The sequence below is a fragment of the Cololabis saira genome, chromosome 16 (assembly GCF_033807715.1).
Source record: "Cololabis saira isolate AMF1-May2022 chromosome 16, fColSai1.1, whole genome shotgun sequence".
Taxonomy (NCBI): Eukaryota; Metazoa; Chordata; class Actinopteri; order Beloniformes; family Belonidae; genus Cololabis; species Cololabis saira.
The window spans coordinates 11,192,589-11,210,801 of NC_084602.1; the positions used below are offsets into that span (position 1 = coordinate 11,192,589).

The 18,213-nt window shown below is 37.7% G+C and overlaps 2 protein-coding genes across 5 annotated transcripts; one reads left to right on the forward strand and one right to left on the reverse strand.

The window, feature by feature from the left end:
• The first annotated feature begins 1,367 nt into the window (after positions 1-1,367).
• Positions 1,368-11,393, forward strand: wdr20a (WD repeat domain 20a). Its single transcript, XM_061743451.1, has 4 exons — positions 1,368-1,640; positions 6,566-6,748; positions 7,649-8,995; positions 10,232-11,393. Exons 1-4 carry the CDS (start codon positions 1,377-1,379, stop codon positions 10,283-10,285), a joined length of 1,848 nt encoding a protein of 615 aa, XP_061599435.1. The 5' UTR covers positions 1,368-1,376; the 3' UTR covers positions 10,286-11,393.
• A 1,344-nt stretch (positions 11,394-12,737) lies between these two features.
• LOC133462306 (MAPK/MAK/MRK overlapping kinase-like) lies at positions 12,738-18,106 on the reverse strand. 4 transcript variants are annotated; one of them, XM_061743491.1, is made up of 13 exons: positions 17,814-17,923; positions 17,418-17,645; positions 15,910-16,024; positions 15,690-15,779; positions 15,538-15,608; positions 15,347-15,425; positions 15,219-15,267; positions 14,955-15,133; positions 14,614-14,715; positions 14,321-14,494; positions 13,918-14,077; positions 13,651-13,848; positions 12,738-13,408 (listed from the first exon to the last, which is right to left on the reverse strand). In XM_061743491.1, the coding sequence occupies exons 2-13, from the start codon at positions 17,461-17,463 to the stop codon at positions 13,331-13,333; spliced, it is 1,341 nt and encodes a 446-aa protein (XP_061599475.1). In that variant the 5' UTR covers positions 17,464-17,645; positions 17,814-17,923; the 3' UTR covers positions 12,738-13,330. The 4 variants fall into 4 exon arrangements, with proteins under 4 accessions (XP_061599475.1, XP_061599473.1, XP_061599474.1 ...); XM_061743489.1 differs by lacking the exon at positions 17,418-17,645 and having other exon boundaries at positions 17,814-18,106; XM_061743490.1 differs by lacking the exon at positions 17,814-17,923 and having other exon boundaries at positions 17,418-17,756.
• Between the last annotated feature and the right edge of the window lie 107 nt (positions 18,107-18,213).

Sequence of the window (18,213 nt, forward strand, 5' to 3'; positions counted from 1 at the left end):
AAAATGGGAGCTGAAAAGGGACGCACTTTGTATGGAGGTAGATTTGTGTCTTAATTATTCAATCAAAAAAAAGATTGATTCAATCAAAAAATATATTTTCTATAAAAAAAAAATCACTTCAATCAAAGAAAAAGATTTCAGTAAAAAAATCGTTTCACTCACAAAAAAAAAGGGGCTAAAAAAAATTCACCACGCCAGGAAGGGTGAAGGCTGCTACAGAAGAGTATTAGGGCCAGGCAGCAGAAAAATAAAAATAATATTTTAGAGGAAGATTTCTTTTTCATTATGCACTTCGAGAAAAAAGTTGAAATGTTGAGAAAAAAGTCGGAATGTCGAGAAAAAAGTCGGAATGTTGAGAAAAAAGTCGAAATGTCGAGAAAAAAGTCAAAATGTTGAGAAAATAGTCGAAATGTTGAGAAAAAAGTGGAAATGTTGAGAAAAAAGTGGAAATGTTGAGATTAATATCGAAGTACAATTTCGAGAAAAAAGTCAATGTTGAGAAAAAAGTCGAAATGTCGAGAATAATGTTGAAATACAACTTCGAGAAAAAAGTCGAAATTTCATGAATAAAGTCGAAATTTTGCCCTTTTTCTCAACATTTCAACTTTATTCACGAAATTTTTTCTCGAAATTGTACTTCAACTTTAATCTCGACATTTCGACTTTTTTCTCGACATTTTGACTTTTTTCTCAAAATTGTACTTCAACTTTAATCTCAACATTTTGACCTTTTTCTCGACATTTCAACTTTTTTCTCGACATTTCAACTTTTTTCTCGACATTTTGACTTTTTTCTCGAAATTGTACTTCACCTTTAATCTCGACATTTCGACTTTTTTCTCGTCATTTCGACTTTTTTCTCGACATTTTGACATTTTTTCTCGACATTTCATCTTTTTTCTTGAAATTGTACTTCACCTTTAATCTCGACATTTCGACTTTTTTCTCGTCATTTAGACTTTTTTCTCGACATTTTGATTTTTTTTCTCAACATTTCAACTTTTTTCTCGATATTTTGACTTTTTTCTCGAGATTTCGGCTTTGTTCTCGCCATTTCGACTTTTTTCTTGAAATTTCGACTTTTTTGTGGACATTTTAACTTTTTTCTCGAAGTGCATAATGACATAAAAATATTATTTTTATTTTTCTCCTGCCTGGCCCTAATACTCTTCCGTACAAACTTGACAGCGATGCTTGAACCTCTTTCTGATGGTCCGGACCATAGACATATATAAAGGCTTTAATATATATAATTCAGTATATCTATGGTCCGGACTCCCCCTGCCGCTGCAGTTCCCCGGTGGGCCGGTAGGGGGAGTGTGAGAGAGCCATCTCTCCCACCCGTGCGTCACATCCGGCCGCGGGGAGAGGGATGCATGCTAACTTCAAACATGGCGGCGGAGGGAGGAGGGAAGGAGATGAACGAAATTAAAACCCAGTTCACCACCCGGGAAGGCGTCTACAAACTCCTCACTCACTCCGAATACAGCCGGCCCAACCGGGTGCCCTTCAACTCGCAGGGCTCCAACCCGGTCAAGGTCTCGTTCGTGGACGTCAACGACCAGTCCGGCAACGGCGACAGGATCTGCTTCAACGTGGGCCGCGAGCTCTACTTCTACATCTACAAGGGCGTCAGGAAGGTAGGCGAGGCGGGCCGGGGGGAGGCTGGTGCGGCTGAGAGGGGGGGGACGGGGCTGGTTCTGCAGATGGGAGTTTGGAGCTGTTTGGATGCAGGCTTGACTTTGAGCTGAGAGGCAGCTAAAGGCTGATTTATGCTTCCGCGTCACACCGACGCAGAGCCTAGATGTGCGTCGCCGCGTACCTTACGCCGTAACCGTACGGCGTAGGATCTGCGTCGGTGTGACGCGGAAGCATAAATCAGGCTTTAACCTGCTAGTTAGCGGGTGCAAACTCCTGTCATTATTCCCTCATTATTTAACTCATTATTTAGTCTCTGATCCCCCCTGGGATGCTGCTGATCCTCCACATCAGCCTGTAGTCTGGAGGGGAGGTTTCCTGGTGAATGGTGAAGCTGTCACAGTGACAGCTATAGTTGTCATCCCTAACACCTGTCAACTCCTCCTTTACTGACACATTGGGTATATTATACATTATAAAGTCGTTGCAAACTATTTTGCTCAAAAGTGGATACAGATCTGGTGATAGTAGCAAATATTGTTACTTAAGATGTGGATGGTTGGTTACTAAATCTTTTATTTTTGTTTCAATGTATTATTTCAGGAATTCTAGTGAATGTTTTTCACCCTTTTTGAGTTGTATTATTGTCATCTTTTGTATGTCTATGTGTGGACCCCAGGAAGAATAGTCTTCCCATGGTGAAGACTAATGGGGATCCTTTTTAAATAAACAAAATAAACATTAGTGATGCAAATGCTGCAGATCGACCACTATTGGCGTAACAAAGGTTTATCTTAAGGGATCCGGTTAGGTTTTTCCACTCCTTGGAAATGTTTTTGTATTATTTGTTGTCCAACCTGTATAAATCAAAACTTTAAGCATCCTGTAACAGTTTAAAATTAACATGCTGATATGCATAAATGTAATATTTCAACTACTTGATGGGTGTTTTTTTTACTTCTTTTTTTTAACTTTTTATTTTTTCCTTTTTCACAAATAACAGAACCATTCCCCCTACACGGACAATCAAAAAGTGCATATTAGGTCGACATTAATACAGACAGCAAGATTACTTATTAAGACAATTCCCCTTCTTTTGGCGTCCGTATTAATGGTGCCATCGGTGTAAACCGGAGTCAAGTTCTCTCGTCTGATTTTTGTCTGACCTGGCAATAAAGCTTTTTCTGATTCTTTTTTCTGATTCTTTTACTACAACCCATTTCCATCAGTATCCAAATACAACACAACATCTCCCCATCTTTGGTCAAAAGTGTCCATTTTCATTTGTAGCCTTGCGGTCATCTGTTCCATGATGTAAACCTGCTTCAGTCTCTGCTTCCACTGTGTTACTGTCGGTGATGTTTTTTTTTACTTCTACAGCGCATTATTTGTAAATGAATATTGAGGAATGTTGTATAAGAAGGTATAGGTAGAACATTGTTGTATATGAATTTAGTAACACGCCCAGAACCAATTCATATAATGGCTACAGTGTTTTGATGTCGTTGTTACTATTGAAAAGTGTGTTTATAAACTCTTTTGCTGTTTATTTTTCCTAATGGAGTTTGTCATGAACACAGCCTTTCACTTAGGATGATGTTGCTGAGCCCAGACAAATCTATTATTCTCTAGTTAATAAAAAGATGGACAACAGGTAGAAATCACATGTCAACAGCTATGGAGTTTTCTCAAGACTCGGGCCTTTTCTATTGAGTGGTAACAAAACAACTTAAGCAGAAGTAGTATATTTTATAATGTAAAAAGCAATTCGTTTGGTTTAAATCTTGCTTTTGCTTTTTTCTTTTGCTGTGTCAGCAGTGGTTACAGCTGACAGCTGACTTTGCTGCACATTGACAAGAATCAGCTGACTGTTGAAGTGAAGCAGTACATTTTATATATATATCTTTTTTTCATTTTCTTTTTTTCTATCATTTTCTTGAATATGGACAAACACTAGTCTTATATCCAACTGTTAAAACCCCTTTAGACTGATTTAAGGCTGCCTAAGGTTAGAGTAATTACCATTACCAAGTGTTTGTAGTAGATGAACACAACTGAGCACAGACACTGTAGCCGTCAATCTGTTCAATTTCACAGAGAATTTTAAAAGGAATGCTTAATGTGCTCTGTTTTATCTTCCTAATAATTGTTTTATAACATATGTATAAAAAATGTAATACATTAATTTATAAAACAACTAATGAAATGTTCCAAATGTTTTTTTAAATGTCTTTGAAGTTTCATCTGATAATTTTAAGTACTGGGGCCACCATTACTTTATGCAGTTGAAGCATTCTGGATCTGAGATATCATCTTGTCATGTTCAACAGTTATATTTTTAAGATATATTTCTCTTTTTACTATCCTGGCCGGCCATGCACATTCCCTTTGGGAAATGATCCCCGTACTCTTCCCATTTATAGCCATTTCCACTGGTACAGAACGTACTGAACCAATCATCATGGGATGGGGCAGGCTTGTTGGGATGATCCATACAGGAGCTCCCAAGAGCCACTAATCAAAATAGCCAATATGGCTACAGAATTACCAATAACGCAGTGGATCAAAAAGGTTTTACTGCAAAACCAACAATAGTGATTCACCGGTGTACTTTAGTCGATACTAGTCTGATTGTCTTTTTGCCTTTGTCACATGCTTTGTTTTCCTAGTTGTATGCCTTTGCGATGGCAGTGCCTTCTTTGTCCATTGGTCCTGGAAACTGCATTCAAATACAGAGGAACCAGAATAATTCTTTGTGTCACAGGGGAAAATAATTTGGATAACGGGCTAGGTTTCAAGGGTGATAAAAATATGGATTTACTGCAGCAGGGAGCTTCTTTTGGCTAGAGCTTGCAGGCAAAACGCAACAAGGGATGTAAAGCAAGTACATACAGTTTTCTTGAGGAAAAAGAACAAAGTTTTCTTCCTAAACACCTGCGTCTGTGTTTTTGCTGTGTCTGCCCCCGAGTTTATTACAGAGTGCAAGGAAAAATGCAGTTGTTATTGTGCTCCCTTCATTTTTCTAAGTACTGCCGGTTAACAAAAAAGTGTAATTTTCGCATAATGGAAACACTAACAGCAACTCTGAACAACATAATCTAGCAGTAAAACCATAATGTTGTCTATAGTAATATACAGGAGATGGTTATGTTTTTTTGATTTCTATTCAACATCAGCGTTTCCTCAAGCAGCGAGCTGAATTGGCTCCCACAGAACCCTCTGTTATGCTTGCTAATTGGTAAACTTGAAGCTTTTGCCAGCCTTTCAAACATTGAAAACCATAAAGTGTAAATGCAACAAAGATAAGCAGCTCCATCAGTAATGAACAGTTTGGACTTGAATATATCAGTCCCATAAGTGTTTGCACTCATCACTGTTAAATTGTACTTTGTCAAAGCCTCAGTTTCCCTCTGCTTTATTCAATATGTTCACCTTGAGCAGGTAATTACAGAACTCTCCCCACCTCTCTAATCTTCAACTCTGTGTTACTGTACTATAATCTCCAGTGTTGTCTTTATCAATAATTTAAACTACTTATAAAAGTTTTATTTATGTCACTAGGTTACAGAAATGGAGCTGAAAGTCTGTTCTGGTCAGTTGTTGTTACTTTGATTCATAATAAACACTGTCACCGGGTATTAGCAATGCAATATAGGGAGGTAAAAATGGGATTTTTTTGCCTTCATATCTTAAAACAACAACTTGAGTCTCCCATATCATATCCATTTATGATTGCTAGTTTGTATCTCATAAGTCATAAATCAGACTTCAGTTTTTTAATGCAGGTTACTGCAGGACCAGAAGATTTTTTTTAGAGTTGTGTACTTACTTTTTGTTTTTTGTTCCTGGAAAAAATCTTGATCGACTTTTTTTTTTAAATCACAGTTGAAAGCTGAATATTTCCTCTCATCTTCTCTCCATCTTTAAACCATTTGTAAAAGGCTCATCGTATAAAAAATCTTTCAGACATTCAGAATCACAAAATGATTGCATTTTGGCTTAGTTTCACTGACATATTAAAAAGAATTTGAAACGTGAAGCTTTGTCAAGAATGAAATAATGAACTCTGGATTAGATTTGTTAATTTAAACTACAAATCCAATTTGCAGAAAATTTAGGAAACAAATGCAGCATAATTTGAAGTTTGGTGGGGAGCCAGATAGAAAAGCTAAGTAACGTAATTCAGAGTTGAGGCTTTGATGTAATATTACCCTGTAAACAGCTAATATTACCCTGAATAACACATTGAAAACTCAAATAAATTAGAAACAAATGGGTTTTTATTTTTTTGTTGTTTGTTATTGTGTGTGTGTATGTTTAACATTTTCCATTTAAAAATACCATGCAATTGGTGAAAATGCAAACAATAATTTTCCGCTGCAACTCTGTATGTTAAAGGTTTCAAAGATTTAGGAAAAAGAAAAGTGGATTTAAGTTGAAGAATTAGAATGAACTTCCAAGTTTTCTGGATATGGGGTATTAATTTTCAATATTCCATTTAAGATTTTGACTCTGAGATAAAACCAAAAGAGGAAAGTGGGTGAGAAACAGAAGAAAAACACAATGTCAAACAGAAGCGTATAGAAGGAATCACTGAGTCATCATCCTCCAAAGAATTTTCCATTCTACCTTTGGTATTTAATGTAAATCATTAACAAATGGGAGTGTTGTTATATTGTCTATCTGTTCACAGCAGTTGAAATATTTATTCTTGTAGTTGGTGTTTAGATTATTCGTATTCGCTTTTAGTGTTTTTTCAAGGCTTTGAGAGTGAGAGAGAGTGTTAGCTTTTAACATTTTAATGTTTGAGTTTTGAGTTTGAAAATATAATTCAATGTCTTTTTTTTTTTAACAACTTTTTTTAATGTATATATTTGAAGGTTTATGTGTTCAGTTGTGTTGAAAGGATTTCATGGTCTCTGTCCAGGCTGCTGACTTGAGCAAGCCTATTGACAAGCGCATCTACAAGGGAACGCAGCCCACGTGTCATGACTTCAACCACCTCACGGCCACCGCCGAGAGCGTGTCTTTGCTGGTGGGTTTCTCAGCGGGACAAGTACAACTCATTGACCCCATCAAGAAAGAAACAAGCAAGCTCTTCAATGAAGAGGTAGGGTTTGTTAAAAAAATATTTGTCTGCACTTCTGTACATTTTGCAAAACTTTTACTTTTTACTCATCTCAAGATCAGTCATTGTTGTATTATTTGTCTCAAGCTTTACCCGCCAGATATATTTTTTTTCCTGATGCTTTTCTTTGGTGTCTGCAACAAGTACTTATTCAAGAGCAATGATGTATCAGCTCAGTACACTGTTGGAGCCACTTTAGTGTGAAAACATGTCAGACAGCTTTTAAGAGTAATCTGGCCATACAGACCCAAATAAGAATAGTATTCCTGATCTTTATCTTGAAATACACAGCAAAATCTGTAACAGACTGTACAAGCACATGCAATTACGAAAGGTGAATTAGGCTACTAGAGCTGTAAAGATGTGGCTGAAAGGGATAAGGTTGTATTTTATCGCTATGGTGTTTTGATCAGATACAGTACAGATGTTAATACTTGGGTAGTTTATGTCTACCTTTTTAATCTGTATGAATTGGGTATGTCTACTTAAATGCATATCATTTAATTCCAATTGACTTTTAATACCCCTATATTATAAAGAATAAGCCTTTTAACATACACAACTCAGCTGATGTCTCATGCATGCACGTATGCCTTATATATACACTTATTTTGTGAAATTTTCTTTAACTGAATTAACCAATGTCCAAATGCTGTTGCTTTAACTGAGATTAAGCAGTTTATGTAAAGTCTGTATGTCTGAAGAAGTTTTGTGTTTTCACTTCCAATATAATTTCAGCTGGAAGATTATTTATCAAATTATGAGTGTTATCTTGTTACAGAATACTATTTTGAAATATCTTTTTTTGTCTTCTTCTCTTCCTTGTGCCGTCTCATTTCTCCACCTGCCTCTCGCACCTCAACCTTTGACTTGCCCTGCCAGAGATTAATAGACAAGTCCAGAGTAACATGCGTCAAATGGGTGCCAGGCTCCGAAAGCCTGTTTCTAGTCTCTCATGCCAGTGGGAATATGTACCTGTACAATGTGGAGCATACCTGTGGCACCACAGCACCGCACTACCAGCTGCTCAAACAGGGGGAGAACTATTCTGTACACACGTGCAAAAGTAAATCCACACGGAACCCTCTCTTAAAATGGACAGTAGGGGAGGGAGCTCTAAATGAGTTTGCCTTTTCTCCAGATGGGAAGTTCCTGGCCTGTGTAAGTCAAGACGGCTTCCTACGGGTGTTTAACTTTGACGCCGTTGAGCTCCACGGCACTATGAAGAGTTATTTTGGTGGCTTGCTGTGCGTGTGCTGGAGCCCCGATGGGAAGTATATAGTTGCGGGCGGAGAGGACGATCTAGTGACTGTCTGGTCGTTCTTGGACTGCAGAGTTATCGCCCGAGGCCACGGCCACAAGTCGTGGGTGAGTGTGGTGGCGTTTGACCATTACACAACCAGTGTAGAGGAGTGCGACCCAATGGAGTTCAGCGGCAGCGACGAGGACTTCCAGGATCAGATCATCCACTTTGGACGAGACCGGGCCAACAGCACGCAGTCTCGACTTTCCAAGCGCAACTCCACGGACAGCCGGCCCGTGAGCGTCACATACCGGTTTGGCTCAGTGGGCCAGGACACTCAGCTGTGCCTATGGGACCTCACCGAGGACATCCTTTTCCCACATCTTCCACTTTCACGGACACGGACACATACTAACGTGATGAATGCTACTAGCCCTCCAGCGGGTGCTACAATAATCACTAACACCTCCAGTAACACTACTAATGGAAACAACAGTGGTGCCAATACTCCTGGCATTAATTCCGTCTCCACTGCATTACCACGCTCCAACAGTCTCCCCCATTCAGCTGGCACTACGACAGCAAACAGTTCCAACAAGCCCGGAAGCGGCGGCGGTGGCGGCGGCATCGGCAGTGGTATTATGGACAGTGCCATCGCTACCGGTGTGAGTAAATTTGCCACACTCTCACTCCATGATCGCAAGGAGCGCCACCATGAGAAGGACCACAAACGCAACCACAGCATGGGTCACATCAGCAGCAAGAGCAGTGACAAGCTCAACCTGCTGACAAAAACCAAAACGGACCCTGCAAAGACTCTGGGCACTCTGCTGTGCCCGCGCATGGAGGACGTGCCCCTCCTCGAGCCCCTCATCTGTAAAAAAATAGCACACGAGAGACTGACTGTACTCATATTTTTAGAGGACTGTTTAGTGACTGCTTGTCAGGAGGGATTTATTTGCACATGGGCGAGGCCAGGCAAAGTGGTAAGTTCTTTTTAACACAGGAAATGTGGGGAAGATTGAAGTTATAACATTGTCTTTTCATGTTTTGAACAGCATTTTTTTTTTTTTTTAAATAGTTTGCCACTCTGAAGGTAAGCAAATGGCGTATCAAAACTTGAATATACACCTACTTTCCAAGGAAATGCTTAAGATTCAATTATAGCCTGTGCTATGGAAATGTAGTTTTTGGTTTTATTGTCTATGTGGCAGAAGTTTATGTATAGATTTTTGAAATGAAGGGATACTATAACCCATATGAAATGCATTAATTACAGTGTATAACCAACAAGTAATCTGCTTTTATGCTTCAATTGACTGCTTCGCTCTCAAAGTGAAGTGAGAGTATTTTTTATAAATAGCCTAATTTCTTCAGAAAAAATGGCGGATGTTCAGGAAGGTTGAGTGACCCATTTCAGCTTTGTCTTGAGTTTATAGGCCCTCTCTAGTTCGTTGACCGTGCTCTGCCAAATACCACCAGAGAGTCTTGTTTTTCAAATTGAAATTTTGTGGTAGAAGTTTGCATGTTGTACATCTGATACATTTTACATCTGATCATAGATCTAAGCTGAATTTTAGCTTCCAATTGCCTTCAAATGATAGAAATAAACCATATGAGATTTTTATCAAGAAAAATTTGTTTTGATTAGCTGATTTGATGCCATCGAACGCCAGTCCTTGCCCTCATTTCAGCTTGTATGCAGTTATCTCCAGTTCCTCGCATGCTTACAGCTTTTTGTGCGCAAACCTCTGTATACTTCCCCTTTTGTCTGTTTGAACTTTGCTAATTTTAATTTTTGGGGGAGCAGATTGAAGCACAGGAGTCAGGATGTCAATTTTAAAAAGAATCCTGAATTTTGAATTCCTTTTCTGACCTTAGATGATAATTTGCATATAATACAGAATTGTAGGCATCAAGTATATTATAAATTCAATTAAAGTGTCACAAATGACACTAAAATTAGTTTGCCTTTGGGAAGGATGGCCAACATTTTAAGAAGGGCCTCAAAAAGAATGACTGCCTGAGGCAATCACATACACAGAAGCAGCACTTTGATCGGGAAAACCTCGTTTTTGTTTCATACTGTACTTTATTGTGAAATTACTGGACTGGGATTATAAAAGTCGAGGCCAATCTTTACTGAGCTATATGTTGCTTGATTTTTCTGCTACAGTATGTGGACTTTCCCAATGCAAATCTCCTTGTTTTCCTTTTTCCAGGGTTTATTGTCATCCCAAAACCAAGCCAGCTCTCCCAGTGGAACAGTAGTATAGCCACAATATTTCTGCTGCTAAAGAACCCTGCAACCCAGAGTCTGATGCTGCTCTTCACCCTGCAAGCATTGCAAGTTTTCCTTTTCTTTGATACCCTTCCCCTCTCCCACTTTTGTTAATGGCTTTTCCTTTTTTTTTTGTTTGTTTGTTTGTTTATCACTCACTTGACTTAGAGGAAGAATGACAGGAAAAGTTGTGTTACAATTTTTGACTATTGCTCTGTTCTCTTTGTAGTTTTAACCCATTTTAGTTTGTTTTTTTTTTTTTTATCTTTTTTGTCAGATCTCATTGGACTGTTAACCTATCTGGAATTAAGGCTCGGCTTACTTAGATGCAAAATGCGGAACATTGTGACTTGAGATTGAAAGGATAGGTTTTTTTTTCTTCTTCCCCACATCCCCTGTATCCTTAAAAGAAAAGCCCTAATACATAACCCTGTCTATTTACAGGGCAACTAACTAAAATATATTTTTGGAAAGAACTACCCTTTTATGATCAATTGTGTGTGTGTGTGTGTGTGTGTGTGTGTGTGTGGGTGTGTGAGAGCATCTGAAAAAATTGCATCCATCTATATTCACCAACCACCCTGTCTTTTCTTTGGTTGAATCCCCATTGATGACTTTGCACTGATTTTGTTAGCTATGTTGTTGTTTTATAACTACTCTAATGAAAGAAGAAGGAAAAAATAGAGGGTTGAGGACTGCCTTGTTGCACTCGGCTTTAACATCCTCAGTCTTGAAATCTGAATCTAGAGAGCTGGATGCTGCAATCGTAGTCTTTTTAAAGAAAAAATAATGGTTTGCACTTAAATTAGTTTATTAGAAGAAAATGGCTTTACATTTTTTTGGGGTGTGCTCAGAACTCACAGATGGCTAATACAGTGACCTGAAGAAAATGATAAACTATTAAAACCTTTATCTATTGAACATTTATTTTAATATTATTTCAGATTCAAATCTGCTCTGTATCATAATGTGTATATTGTAATTAATTGATTTGATGGGGGCCTAAGCAAACTACCATTACTCCAGTGGAAGTTTTGTCATTGATAGTTATATTTCTAAAGCCTAAAGTATACATATTAATAATATTAAAATAATCTTGAATACACTGTTTTCTGTTCTCTTTTTATGCACCTACACGTTTGAATACTAAACCTACGGTTTAAGGGTGGATGTGTTATTCAATACTGGAGAGACTCAGAACTGAAGTGTTGCAACAACTGATTTTCAAGACCATCCTCACTTGATAATTTTCTTTTTTTACAACTTTGATTAAAATCCAGCTTTGTTCTTAAATTTCTCCATGAGTGACGTTGATGCAAAACTTGAAATTCAACTGTGAAGTCTTTCTCATTTGACACAACTACAGTTTTGATACATTTCATGCTGTAAGCAGTTTAGAGATATTTGCAGTAGATTAGAAGGTACTACTCTATTGGTGAGTTGTCCATATCCCAATTTACTATTTATTTGGGGGGAAAAGACATTACCGTAGTTTCATCAGCTAACATCATGTGTCAGAGGTTTTTAGATTTGTAATGGAGGTTATGACATTAAAATAACATGTTTTTTTTATTCTGAAATTAAGCCCACCAATGGCTCACAGCCCATTTCAATTAACTCACTTCTGAATTGTTATTTTTTTTTTTTTTTTATTGATCCACTGGTAAAGTCTCTTTGCAAAAGCTCAGATTTGGACTCAGACGTGTAAAACTTAGTTTATGATAACAGGTGTTTGACGCACTAGTGGCCTTTTTGAGAAAGTAGGTAGACAGGAAACGGGTAGAGAAAGAGAGGAGACATTGCAGTCCAGAGCGACAGGCCGGGATTGGAACCTGCGCAGCCTGCACGACGACTACAGCCCGTACGTCCGCTCAAACCACTGAGATATCCAGGGCCACGATGATAAAGGAAAGTGAGGAGACTTCCACACCGATCGTGAAGTTTCTCCATGTTTTTGATCTCACTGGATTCATCAAAGCTACTATGTGGTATTTAACATTTTTCCACTCAAGAAACACCCAGACGTATAGATCCTCCTGTTTAGTTTTTCTTTAAAAGGCTGTTCTCACTGGGAAGATTGAACTAAGGTTTTCCTCCAGGATCTTAATCATTTTGTTTTCCATCCTTCTCAGGACATTGTTTATATCAACTTTTAGGGATTTATATTTTCTAATGAGCTACTCAAGATTTGTTAGAAATTATCCCTTTGCCTTTAGTGATATATCTTTTTTGACATGAAATTAACTATCCAGCTGTTGCAGGGTCTAGATACCGTAGCATTTACTTTTAAGTCAACTGCCACCCTATAATTACATAAAATAAATTACATTCATCTGTTAAATACAGTACAATGGAGATTTATGTTGACTTTTTTCTTTTTCAACAGTTGTAACAAAGTTTATAGACTTAGACACAACTTTATTGATCCCTTTGGGATGACCCCTCTGGGAAATTCAAGCTCCAGCAGCTCATACAAGAGTCGGCACAGAAGGTAAAACCCCCACAAGATTGGCCAACATATCCCTGGATGAGGTGGATGGGGGGCTACATGTTTACTACCTGTTAACTAACTGTTAACTGTCTGAGGTTCATCATGTGGTTAAAAGTTGTAGTGTCAGTATTGCTTGAAAGTGCCACATGGCTCTAAAATGTTGATCCAATATTAAAACAGGTTTTGGAGTTCACTTGCCTAATATTTCATCGCTCATCTTGTGTAATGTAGAGTCAAATTGATTATTTAAAAATCGTTAATGTAAAACAATCAAAAGGGTCTGGTAAAAAAAACAAAGAACTGCACACTAATTTCAATGCTTTTAAACAGAATGTATTCTGTATGCAAACATCCCATGGAATTTATTCATTGCTATCAAGTAAAACACTTTGGTGATGCATTCATCGCTGGTAAGATGACAGGTTTTGAGTTAATTTTTTACCTTCAGCAAGTTTTTAGATTTCAACATCAATTTTCTCCAAACATCCTTTTAGCATATTAGTCCTTTTTTAAACTCTGCATTCCTCTGGGGATTCTTTAATCCGATGCTCAGGTGCCTTTGTGTTTCCCGTCCAGAGGAGGCATGTAGCAGGTCTTCATAGCTGCATGTTGAGATTCATTCTGGGCCTGTGGAGATGGGAAATGTGGTCTGAATGCCAAAACAGACTGAAAAGCTTTGGCAAGACGCTCATGCCCTTGTTTCTTTACATCAGTTATATTTAAGTTTCTTTAAAACCACATCAAGAGCATTTCCAAAATTCCCCCAAAAAATGAAACTTTAAGCTGTGTCGTGCTACATTATTGCACTGGTCATGGTGAGTCTGACTGCCAGGAGGCTCAAATAAGTGAATCAGTCCAGTCACGTTTACCTTTTCTAACTGTGGCTGGCACTTCTTTGATGTGATGGATGGCAGTGTTCCCCGATGAGTGATGGTAAAAGCAGGAATAGTGGAGACTGGGAATGAGATCTGCGGTCTAGGTGCAACTGTGTTGAGCCTGGGAAACTCTGCTGGACCATGATGGGCGTTGCGTCTGAGGAGCGGCTCTGCTACATACTTCACATTGTGCTGAGGAGAGCCAGAAGCATTAGAGGGGCTACAGACATTCGGTACAAGTTCATTCGATTTTGGACTTACGCTCATGAAAGGTGTTTGTCTTGTATGTCTTCCTCGCAGTTGTTTACCCAGTCTTGCTGGTCGCCAGATGTTGTCCAAAGATTGTTGTGCACCACTACTTCCAACTCCATCCAAAGTTGCAGAAACTCTGTGTAGAGTCTCTGCTTTATTTTCTGCGATTCTGATTTTTTTATTTTTTTCAGATAGGAAAAAAAAAGAATTATAAAAGGTATAAATATTATTCTTGAAGATTACAGGATGTAATGGTCTTTCCAACTTCAGATTTGCTCAAGGACATGTTTCATCCTTTAAAATTACAAAGATCTTCCACAGTTTACACAATGGCATCCAGTTTTGCTTGGAAAAAAAAAAGTTAAATATGTACAATGCTCCTATCTAATCTAAATATAGTGAAGCACTTCACCTGATTTCCCTAAAGTAAGTGTGCCTCAGGGCTGTTTCTGCAGTAATGCGCTCACTGGGATCGTAGGCGAGCATCTGGTAGAGCAGGGACAGAGCTGGAGCTGGGCAGTTGGGAATCAATCGTGAGATGCCTGTACCTTTCTTAGGCGGGAAGTTGAAATTCATCGCTCTAGACCTGCCAGACATAAAAACACCACAAGAAAAACTTTTTTTGAGTTTGTTAAGTTTCACATATTCACAGTTCATATATCCTGCTCCTTTCACAACGCGGGACCTTTGAGGATTAACACTTACTGCTTGAAATTTTGAAGTAAACTTTGGTCTGGGGTCCCCAGCACATTATGAATCTTGGCAAGCTGGTCCAACTCATTGGTTCCAGGGAAGAGAGGATTCAGACTAAAAAAAAACAGGTACTACATAATATGATTGCCTCAACAAAGCTATTTGAATAGCTTTTGCAAGACATTTGTTTATGACTTTGGCCAGATAGGAACAGTCAAATTACACACACAGCTGAATGCAAAGAGAGAAAAGGAAATCTTTACTATTAAGAAAACTGAACTCCACGATCTCCTGCCTTTAAACCTACAGTAACTAAAAGTTCTTGTTTCAAAGGGGAAATTTCCAGGAGATACCTCACGATTTCAAAGAAGACACAACCAGCACTCCAGAGGTCCATCTTCAGGCTGTAATATCCATCTGTGAGGAGGCACTCTGGGGCTCTGTACCATCGCGTGGAAATGTACTCTGTGTGCGGCGGCTTGGAGTACACGCTCCGACATGAACCAAAGTCACCAAGCTTCAAAAGGTTTTGCTGAAATTCATTCAAACAAGAAAAAAAAAAAAATTGGACCTGCTGTCACTTTCTCAGAAAACAAAATTTGAAAATGATAACTGACCTTTATAAGAATGTTTTCTGGTTTCACATCTCTGTGAAAGATTCCACACCTGTGGAAAATGATATTTATAAATCTAAAAGTATTCATAAATTATATTTTATACTTGATATAGTTTCTTTGTTTCTTACTTGTGCATATGTTCAAGTGACTTGCACAGCTGGTACATGTAGTGCTTGACCATGTGGTCAGAGGGAGGTGTTTTTCTTTCTGCAAAAAACATGCAAGATCCATTTTAGTCCTTAATTTATTCCAAACTTCAAATAAACATCTCCAAGTTTCAGTCATTGTGATTTACACACCTTTTTATACTTCAACTTACCTTGTATAAACTCATAGATGTTCATCTCCATTAGCTCACATATTAAAGACACTGTTCCAGTTTCTTTGTCACTGAAATATTGCATTAGATTAAAATGACATACTAGAATAACTGTTTTCAGTTTGTTTTTGCCAACACTCCAGTAAACTCACAAAATCAACTCATGCAGTTGGATGATATTTGCATGAGGACTCAGTCTCTTCATTGCCTGGACTTCCCTCAGGTTGTTGGCCTGTTCCCAACTTAGATAACAAGTGATGTTTATACATGCAATGTATAAATTGTACTGGGATGAAGTTGATAGAACTGCACTAAAGTTATAACATAGTTTTATATGACAAATATCACAACACCACTGTGCGGATGACATACCTGTTAATGGTTTGTTTCATGGTTTTACACGCATAAAACTTGCCATCTTTCAAGCTTTGAGTTTTTACCACCTCTGAAAATGTGCCTTCTCCAATCTTCTGGATTATTTTGTAACCTGCAACAATAAAAAAAAAAAAAAAATGACAACTGAAAATGTGGAACAAGTGCATTAACACTTTACAACACAATGCTATCAACTGTTACTTGACTATTTGGGAGAAGCTGAAGTCAGAAAAAAACAAAAACTTCCCTGCAACATCTATAGAAAAATCTTAAACCCAGGACAACCCCATCAGGCACTGATTTGTACTGGGATAAGGAGCTGGGATTTAATGGTTGTTGTACAGTTGTTAGAAAAATAACAAAAAAAGGGAAATAAATAGTAATTTATTTTTCCAAACTCGAGTCTTTATTTTTTCTCTTTTATATCTAATATCATCTTGAAAATTAAATAAACAAACACATGAAAAAATAAAGATGAAACCAATCTAATTCAGTCAAGTTGTATTTATTCTGGTTAATCCAATAAAAGCATTTATGTCCAAATTGAATGATCTAAACTTGGAGTCACTTCAGAGATTAATCAGATTTCTCTCCATTTATATGATCTCAGGTGGTTTTAAGTTTTACTGGCTTCACTGTGCCCATTTTTGTATTTTATTTGTGAATTTAGACTTAAATTAAAACACAATTTAAACCATTTGTAAGGATTTTTTTTCTATGATCCATTTTTGTATTTCATTTGTGAATTTAGACTTAAATGAAAACACAATTTAAACTATTTGTAAGGATTTTTTTTCTATGATCCATTTTTGTATTTCATTTGTGAATTTAGACTTAAATGAAAACACAATTTAAACTATTTGTAGGGATTTTTTTTCCATGATCCATTTTTGTATTTCATTTGTGAATTAAGACTTAAATGAAAACACAATTTAAACTATATGTAAGGATTTTTTTTCTATGATCCATTTTTTGTATTTTATTTGTGAATTTAGACTTAAATGAAAACAAATTAAACTATATGTAAGGATTTTTTTCTATGATCCATTTTTGTATTTAATTTAGACTTAAATGATAACACAATTTAAACTAGTAAAGATTTTTTTTCTATGATCCATTTTTGTATTTTATGTTTGAATTTAGACTTAAATGAAAACACAATTTAAACTATTTGTAAGGATTTTTTTCTATGATCCATTTTTGTATTTCATTTGTGAATTTAGACTTAAATGAAAACACAATTTAAACTATATGTAAGGATTTTTTTTCTATGATCCATTTTTGTATTTAATTTAGACTTAAATGATAACACAATTTAAACTAGTAAAGATTTTTTTTCTATGATCCATTTTTTTATTTTATGTTTGAATTTAGACTTAAATGAAAACACGTCCATGTGTGTATTTCATGTGTGAATAGGTCATACAGAAACAGCTACAGATATCAGAATGAGAGATTTCAGGACCATTCAGACCTGCAGTCACTCAGCTCAGCTCGTTACTTACGATGCGTCAGTTTGACTCTGCCCCCCCATGTCAGCCGCTTGTCCATAACACGTATTTGTACAGTAGGTTTACAAACTGGGCTGTAAAAATAAACGTTTTAATGAAACTTTGCGACACAACAAAAAGCCTCGTAAATGGTCTCTCGGGTGCTAGCCTGGCGTTGCTAAGCAGCCCCGCTGGCTGACCGTTGCCGTGGTAACGGAGCACGCCTTCGCCCTCCACTCTGACCTGAGGAAGAAAGTGGAAACTCATGCACGATGTCTCACCGCAAAGTCTGAAAACGTTACAGATTAAAACATGCATGATACAATACTGTGTTAGACGGATGTCAGTCGGGGATATTTATTTGCATCAGGCCGAGATAATTGTCACGACTGACCCTTATTCGACCCTTACCTTTTATCCAGAGATGGGTGGAGAGCATGAGCTCGGATGTTTTTTCATTAGGCTGCGCGTCTCTGGGGTTGTTGTTCTGCGTTTCTGCAGCATTCCCCCTATTATTCCAATCGGCGCAGTGACTTGTTCTGAATGCATTTCGAAGGCTCGCCCTTTTTTTAACGTCAATAAGCCAGTTTGAGTAGTGCATCATTAGTGCACATAAACTGATAAAAACCCGAGCATGGGCTCAGAGATTAAGGCAAATCACGCACGAGCAAAGCATCTAATCAACAGCATCCGTGCATATAAGCATCATGTTACCAGACACGGTTGGATTTCATACACAAAGCAGTCTACTCTTGTGGGTAAAAAGTGCGCAGCCGATGATTTTTGGAACTCCTCGGCTGCCGTTACAAAC